Raw genomic sequence first — 8262 nt, forward strand, 5'->3', positions numbered from 1 at the left:
AACGCTAGAGACAGGTAGGATTCAATTCAGTGAGGCTAGATTCTTCCAGAATGTTCCAGAACTTTAAATCTCTCTCCACCAGTCATGCGCAGTGTGATTTCCATCCTTTCCCCAAGCTCCACCCCTTTTTCCTATAGGCTACTGATACAGGTCTCTCCGGGCGTTTCTCGTTGGTCTTCGGCCAGCGTTGGCCCCGCCTTCTGAAGCAAAGAAGTCCTCCTATTGGGCCATTCAGATATTTTTAGCTTGACCCACGTCCTTGGGAAAATGGATACTTTCTGTCAGAGTATCCAATTAACGAAAGCTGAGTGATTTTTCTTCCCGACGAAGTAGAGAAATATCAAACAAGCGAATACAGGAGACGGATGGGAGGGTACGGTCGGAACTGAAAGGAACTGTACTTAAGGTTGGAACGTCGGGCTGCTTTTAACAACGGACCGAGCTACTTCCGGGAGAGAATGGGCGGGTGGAGAATTCGGCGTTTGGCGGGTTTAGCTGTCTCCCTAAATATTTGATCCTCCCGCAGCCGAGGGAGACGGACACGTGAGGAGGCAGTGACGCCGCCACCGCCGGAAAAACCAGCTTCGAGCTCCCTGATGGCCACGTCTGTGGTGAGTGCCGGGGCCGCGGCAGGGTGCCGTGGCGCCGCGACTCGGCCGGCTGAGGGGAGGGGCACTGGGCCGGGCTGGCTGGTGGTCACGTGGTCCAGTGGCGAATCAGGGCCTGGCCCGCTGGGCCTCGGGGCGGGGCCCGCTCTCCGTAGCCCCCTTGGGTCCCTATTCCCCCACTTCCCCCAACCGCCCCCGACTCCCGGAGTCTGTGCAGTTGCTTTGGGTTGCTGGAAAGGACCCCGAGATGGGAATTGGTGGGAGGCAGGAATGTTGGGGTTTGTTTATGGCTTGCGATCTTTTTTCTCCATTATCTTTCCATCACCTGGTAGAGAAATGAAATTTAAATCTTAATTCAAATAATAGGGTGGGCTCAGTGAATGGCTGGGGGAAAAGGTACTTAATCTCCCGGCAGGAGAAAACCCCCGACAACATCTCTCTTCGTTTTTACAGTTGTTTACAAATGCCAGTGAATTTTTACGTAATATGAGGAAGTTTCCTGTCTTGTTTTCAAGTATTTTATTGAACTGTATTTGTACCCTGTTTTTTTTCCCACTGAACAACTCCTTGTGGTAACTTCTGGCTTAGAGAACTCAATGCTCCCCCCCCTCCTTTTTTAAAGGTTCAGACCACATCATTTTTATTAAAGTGAATGTTTTGTAAAATACTGGAAGCCTAAAAAGCCTTAACAGTACCAGTTACAAAGCAAAGATTGTAAATTCATATTTGAGAAAAACATTCACTAATGAGGGATGAGATGCCCTTAATATATGTATCTTAAAATGGTGAAAAATGTAAAAACTGGAGACTTTTGAGCTCTGAACTTTGCAATGTCCAAGTTTATATGGAAAAATGTGAGCTGTGTATAGAGCTACAATCATCAGCTTCTGTTGGTTTTCTGTTTGTTAGGAGCTGGAGGCGGTGGTAATGTACACTTACGAATTTTTTCTTGTAGGATTTTAAAACTCATGTAGATCAGGCATGTAGAGCTGCTGAGGAATTTGTCAATATTTACTATGAGACAATGGACAAAAGAAGACGGGTGAGTGTTAGAGACTCTATTACTCTTTATTAAGTACCAGGTTTTTTGGTCTTTTCTCAGTCAGTCATTCATCTGACTTGCATAAGTGATGATTGTAGACTTGCTCTTTAATAAAGTGCATTGTTTAGGGAAGGATTGGTGTGATATCATGGAAGTGTGAGCTCTGGAATCCTAACTCAAGTTTGAGTTGAGTTTACCTAATTGAGTGACCTTGGGCAAATTGCCAACGTTTCTTAACTTCGTTTTACTTTTATGGTGGTAAATGGGAACTAACTTACTGCACTTGACACGGCACCTGACATATTTACTTAAATATGTTACCTTTTTTAATCCCATCATTCAGCCAAGATGGTTAAAATAGTATTATAGTGCTAGTGAAGGGGCTTGGCACTACAGGGACTATTCCTTGATTTGCCCATTTAATTTTGTATATTAATAATTTCTGATTAAAGCTCATGGCTATAGTTGGTACTCAGAAATAGGATCCACATGGTTTGGATACTTTTAGTATCCAACAGTGCAAGTTATCACTTCGTCAGCTTTTTTGTTGTGATTTATCCCTGAGCGGTATCTTCTCAGTGATTTTTTCAGTGTGTGCTCCAGCCTTGCCTAGGTCTTTTATCCACACAGGATTGCCTTAGAGAATGTTCTTTATGCTGCAGATACAGAAGTTAATATCTTATCTCTAAAAATGTTTTTTTTTTTAATTTTTTTAATTTTTAATTTTTTCTCAATATATGAAATTTATTGTCAAATTGGTTTCCATACAACACCCAGTGCTCATCCCAAAAGGTGCCCTCCTCAATACCCATCCCCCACCCTCCCCTCCCTCCCACCCCCCATCAACCCTCAGTTTGTTCTGTTTTTTTTTTTATATGAAATTTATTGACAAATTGGTTTCCATACAACACCCAGTGCTCATCCCAAAAGGTGCCCTCCTCAATACCCATCACCCACCCTCCCCTCCCTCCCACCCCCCATCAACCCTCAGTTTGTTCTCAGTTTTTAACAGTCTCTTATGCTTTGGCTGTCTCCCACTCTAACGTCTTTTTTTTTTTTTTCCTTCCCCTCCCCCATGGGTTCCTGTTAAGTTTCTCAGGATCCACATAAGAGTGAAACCATATGGTATCTGTCTTTCTCTGTATGACTTATTTCACTTAGCATCACACTCTCCAGTTCCATCCACGTTGCTACAAAAGGCCATATTTCATTTTTTCTCATTGCCACGTAGTATTCCATTGTGTATATAAACCACAATTTCTTTATCCATTCATCAGTTGATGGACATTTAGGCTCTTTCCATAATTTGGCTATTGTTGACAGTGCTGCTATGAACATTGGGGTACAAGTGCCCCTATGCATCAGTACTCCTGTATCCCTTGGGTAAATTCCTAGCAGTGCTATTGCTGGGTCATAGGGTAGGTCTATTTTTAATTTTCTGAGGAACCTCCACACTGCTTTCCAGAGCGGCTGCACCAATTTGCATTCCCACCAACAGTGCAAGAGGGTTCCCGTTTCTCCACATCCTCTCCAGCATCTATAGTCTCCTGATTGGTTCATTTTGGCCACTCTGACTGGCGTGAGGTGATACCTGAGTGTGGTTTTGATTTGTATTTCCCTGATAAGGAGCGACGCTGAACATCTTTTCATGTGCCTGTTGGCCATCTGGATGTCTTCTTTAGAGAAGTGTCTATTCATGTTTTCTGCCCATTTCTTCACTGGGTTATTTGTTTTTCGGGTGTGGAGTTTGGTGAGCTCTTTATAGATTTTAGATACTAGCCCTTTGTCCGATATGTCATTTGCAAATATCTTTTCCCATTCCGTTGGTTGCCTTTTAGTTTTGTTGGTTGTTTCCTTTGCTGTGCAGAAGCTTTTTATCTTCATAAGGTCCCAGTAATTCACTTTTGCTTTTAATTCCCTTGCCTTTGGGGATGTGTCGAGTAAGAGATTGCTACGGCTGAGGTCAGAGAGGTCTTTTCCTGCTTTGTCCTCTAAGGTTTTGATGGTTTCCTGTCTCACATTTAGGTCCTTTATCCATTTTGAGTTTATTTTTGTAAATGGTGTGAGAAAGTGGTCTAGTTTCAACCTTCTGCATGTTGCTGTCCAGTTCTCCCAGCACCATTTGTTAAAGAGGCTGTCTTTTTTCCATTGGATGTTCTTTCCTGCTTTGTCAAAGATGAGTTGGCCATACGTTTGTGGGTCTAGTTCTGGGGTTTCTATTCTATTCCATTGGTCTGTGTGTCTGTTTTTGTGCCAAAAATGTCTTTTTTTTAAGACAGAAGATAAAAGAAGTTTCTGGTACTTGATGTGTGATGACATGGACAGGGGCAAGGGACCTGACAATGGATGTTTTTTGTGTCTTGCTGCTTTCAAAAACAAAGTAGCAAAAAAAAAAAAAAAAGGCAACATAGTTTATTACCAGAGTCAAGATAATGGGCTTGTGTTTTAATCCAAGTGAAGTTGTAGAATTAAGCAAATAATGTGTCCTGTGAGACACTAAACTCGTGTGACCAGGGAGTTAACTGTTGGATTTTGCCTTATTTCAGCCTTAACTACTTGACTTATCGAGGACTCTGCTTTACCAAGTACTTGTGATTCCTTTGAACAAAATATGCTGTTTGCATAGTAGTAAGAGGAATTCTTCCTAACCTACAACAATAAATGGTTCAAACATTAAATGACTCACACTTACAGGAACCCTAGGGTTGGAATGTATGGGTAGGACCTGATTGGCAACTTTGTTAATTCTCAGAACTAGAAAACTGAGGGAGACTAAAGCTGGTTTGGGGCTGTGTGTGCTTGAAATTTGTGATCGTTTACTTCATTTTAACACAGAAAGCAAAACTTTACATTTAAAACTTTCTTCCAGTTGGGAGGCCAAGTTTTTTTTGTGGCTAAAGTGAAGTATCTATTCAGGCCCAGAGTCTATAGAAGGCAGCCACCTTGCTCACAGTGTCTTCCAGCAACAGGGGGCGAGGGGAGTAGAGATGGAAGTAGCACCGTGGAAATGTTTATCTGCCACCTGTAACCCTTCAACCCATTTCTGTAAAATGCTTCCCCAGAAGCAAAAATCCTCATCTTTTTTTCTTTTCTTTCTCTTTAGGCACTAACCAGGCTGTATCTGGACAAGGCCACTTTAATATGGAATGGAAATGTTGTTACAGGGCTAGAAGCCCTAACCAATTTCTTTGATATGTTGCCTTCTAGTGAGTTCCAGGTCAATATGTTAGATTGCCAACCAGTTCATGGTAAGATCGTGGTCTTTCTGTGTCTTTTGTCTTCCTCTAGTGAGCACTGAGCTTTAACACCAAAAGCAAACGTGCAACTCTTAGCCACAGAAGTAATTACTTTTTTGAGCAAGTTAAAAATGAAAAATTCAGGGGTACCTGAGTGGCTCAGTCAGTTAAGCATCCAACTCTTGGTTTTGGCTCAGGTCATGATTTCACGGTTTGTGAGTTCGAGCCCTGCGTCGGGCTCTATGCTGACAGCTCAGAGCCTGGAGCCTCCTTCAGATTCTGCATCGCCCTCTTTGCCCCTCCCCTGCTCATGCTATGTCTGTCTCTCTCAAAAATAAATAAACATTAAAAAAATTTTAAAAATGAAGCAAACTAAGAAACAGCTCTGTTAGAAACCCAATGAAGTATGGATAAATGCAGGAACCAAAGGGTCCTGTGCTAGATATAAGCTCTTCACTTAGAAACTTTAGTGTACCCCAAATCTTTCTGGACTGCAAATAATTTTAATCTGCTTTGAAATGATTATTTAGTTTTCTGCTTTTTGAGAGCACAGGTTCAAGATTGTGCTCAAGGTCGAGAAAGTTGATGAAACTCTTTTGCTGTGTCAAATTATAAGCATTGTAGTTTAAGCCTGGAAATCTGTTTATTGAGAGAAACTGTGACCTCTTCTCTTTTTTTTTTTCCTTAATGTGGGTGAAGAGCAAGCTACTCAGGCCCAGACCACAGTTCTCGTTGTGACCAGTGGAACTGTGAAGTTTGATGGAAACAAACAACACTACTTCAACCAGAACTTCCTGCTGACCGCCCAGTCTAATCCTCAAAACACCGTGTGGAAGATTGCAAGCGATTGCTTTCGTTTCCAAGATTGGGCTAGTACTTAAAGTCCATTCTTCTTTGGTCCATTAGTTCCAGCAACAGAAATTTATGTGAAGTAATTCATTTCATTGTGGAAGCACTAGAAACTAGTATGTGCGGAAACTGTGTTTCTTTAATACTTTTTTTATTCATAGCAGCGCCTTTTCTAGCAGCTGCCAGTTTGGATCATTGCTCTTAAGAGCTTTAATGCTAGTTTTTTACATGCCTTATATGCATTTCACTCATGACATTCTTACAGTTATATTGTACACATGGTTTCTGTATTAACATATTCACTGTGAGCCCAGCCTATTGCAAAAATGAAATTCTTTTATAATATTATCTATGGGATATCAGCACAACATAACTCTCTGGGAGAAAGCGGAGTTTTTCATTGTTATTAAAGTTTTTAGTAAGACATAGAGCTATTGCCAGTAAATGCTGGTAATGCAGTTTTAACCTAAGGCTTTTCCAAATCAGTTCAGTGGAAGTATTACTAATATAGGTTTGCATAGCTGCCCTGATGTACTAGCATATAGAGATGTTCAGTCATCTTTTTTTCATGTTAAGTATTTGTTTTATGTCGGCATGTTTCCCTATGGAGTGAATTTATTTACTAAAATGTTCCCAGTTGATACTTGAGCATTAGATATACTCAGTGGTTTTCAAAGTAAAACTACTTAAAAAGATTTTTTGTGGCAGCTCCAAGTTTATAACGTTAGGTACCGAATGGTATAGTAGGACTAATATAGCTTTATTGGGAGAATGGGGAGTGAAAATTGGAGAGATCCAAGGTTGGCCAAAAGTTAAGAAGGGTGGCCAAATGGTACATTTTTGGTACTTGTTTTCTACCTCCTGAAAATATCACCTGTTTTTAGGGTTTAAGTCATAAATTGTCTTTGCCAAATGGTCCCGAGTGTCACTTTTGTTCTAAGAATGATTTTGAAAGGTTCTTCCAGTTCGCCTCATACTTCCCACCAATATTTATCTCAAATGTATTCAAGAACTTATGGGGGTTAAATGTCAGCAATAAGCCTGACCCTGCAGGGTCTGACAGGAAAGTGGGAAACAAAGCCATTGCTATATATTTGGGACACTCTTACCTGCTAAGTCTTCCATGTGAACTTCAGGCCAAACGTCTCCTGTGTATTACCCACCCCCAAAGTAAGTGATTTGTTCTCTGTTGTTTACACTGTCGTCTGCATTTTTTTTTATTACTTATTTAAAGTTAAAGTTATTTAATTTGACGTGCTGTTCTTCTGTGAAGCAAATGGAACTATTTTTAAACATGTTCCTGTTATGTGGCTAGGTCTCTGTCTTTTTTAAAGAGAGAAAAGAGGAAGGCAGGTTTTCATCAACTCCTAGGCTTCAAAAGAACAGACTGATTCATGTTGCATCTCGACATCTAAAGAGAAAAGGCTAGCGTTGGTTTTTTGTTACACTTTAACATTTTTTAACATATTGTTTCAGTGTTTTTAAGCTAAACGTGCCAGCTTCATTTCTCCATTGCAACTCAGAGTCCCTGTTTCTCACCACTTACTTTGAAAACAAGCAGTTCATTTACTGTTGCCCCAAACTACACATTTTACTTCTGCTAATAGAACCAACTAGGAGAAGGAGGTGGAACAGAAATTTAGACCACACTCCGTTGTGGTACTGAGCAAAGCTTACATGGTATATTCTACTCAAAGTGAGCTTATTCTAATCTGGGGTTGGCCATTTAACGCCTGTATCAGCAAAAGCCAGTGCCCAAACACTGCCCTTTCCCTTGTAGAGAACAGTCTCAAGTAAAAGCTGCATATAACTAGCAATAACTGAATTGAGCAGTTATACTGTATTGTTTTACGATTCCTATATACATTGATTTTTCCTTCTGTATAACTTTTAAATGGCTGGAACTACTCTTCTGTGGACTAAGACTGTATTTTTGACATGCACATATTTTTGTAACTTGAAAAAATAAAATAAAATTTTCCTTGTGACAGGTTTTCTCAAGCTTGTTTTAAGGTCTTTTGGTTTTTCTTTTGAAGACTCCAGAAATGACTACCTGTATAATACAAAGTTTCTGTATGATGCAAAGTTTTCAAATTAAACATACACACACACACACACATTAGAGTGTTGAAAACAATGGTTGACAACCTGGATTTTGTCTCTTCTCTAACCTGTGTTCTTTTCCTACCAAATGTTCACATCCTGATATCACCTGTTTGAGGTAACAGGATTCTGGTGAGATGTTGAAAATTTTAACCCTGAGAAACTAGCCAAAATGCTGGATTCCATAGGCAGTTAAACCAAAAGAGTTGGTTTCCAAAAAGAATGGTCTCCTTAAATTCAATTCTACATTAAAAATATGTCAACAGAGGGGCGCCTGAGTGGCTCAGTCAAGTGACTCTTGATTATGGCTTATGTCATTGTCCCAGGGTCATGGGATCAAGCCCCATGTTGGGCTCCACAATGAGCGTGGAGCCTGCTTGGGATTCTCCCTCTCTTGCCTCTCCCCCTACTCACGCCTGCACTT

General features: G+C 40.8%; 1 protein-coding gene across 3 annotated transcripts; it reads left to right on the top strand.

The window, feature by feature from the left end:
• The first annotated feature begins 260 nt into the window (after positions 1–260).
• On the top strand, positions 261–7736 carry NXT2 (nuclear transport factor 2 like export factor 2). 3 transcript variants are annotated; one of them, XM_030305748.1, is made up of 5 exons: positions 261–406; positions 527–611; positions 1564–1650; positions 4754–4898; positions 5586–7736. In XM_030305748.1, exons 2-5 carry the CDS (start codon positions 597–599, stop codon positions 5765–5767), a joined length of 429 nt encoding a protein of 142 aa, XP_030161608.1. In that variant the 5' UTR covers positions 261–406; positions 527–596; the 3' UTR covers positions 5768–7736. The 3 variants fall into 3 exon arrangements, with proteins under 3 accessions (XP_030161608.1, XP_030161606.1, XP_030161609.1); XM_030305746.1 differs by having other exon boundaries at positions 265–373; XM_030305749.2 differs by lacking the exons at positions 261–406; positions 527–611 and adding an exon at positions 791–886.
• The last annotated feature ends 526 nt before the right edge of the window (positions 7737–8262 follow it).

This window comes from Lynx canadensis, chromosome X, assembly GCF_007474595.2.
Source record: "Lynx canadensis isolate LIC74 chromosome X, mLynCan4.pri.v2, whole genome shotgun sequence".
NCBI classification, from domain to species: Eukaryota; Metazoa; Chordata; class Mammalia; order Carnivora; family Felidae; genus Lynx; species Lynx canadensis.

Excerpts from the sequence above, each read along its gene's own strand:
- NXT2 (XM_030305746.1), top strand. Across the intron at positions 612-1,563 it reads CCCTGATGGCCACGTCTGTG|GATTTTAAAACTCATGTAGA; the intron begins GTGAGTGCCGGG and ends TTTTTCTTGTAG. Across the intron at positions 1,651-4,753 it reads CAATGGACAAAAGAAGACGG|GCACTAACCAGGCTGTATCT; the intron begins GTGAGTGTTAGA and ends CTTTCTCTTTAG.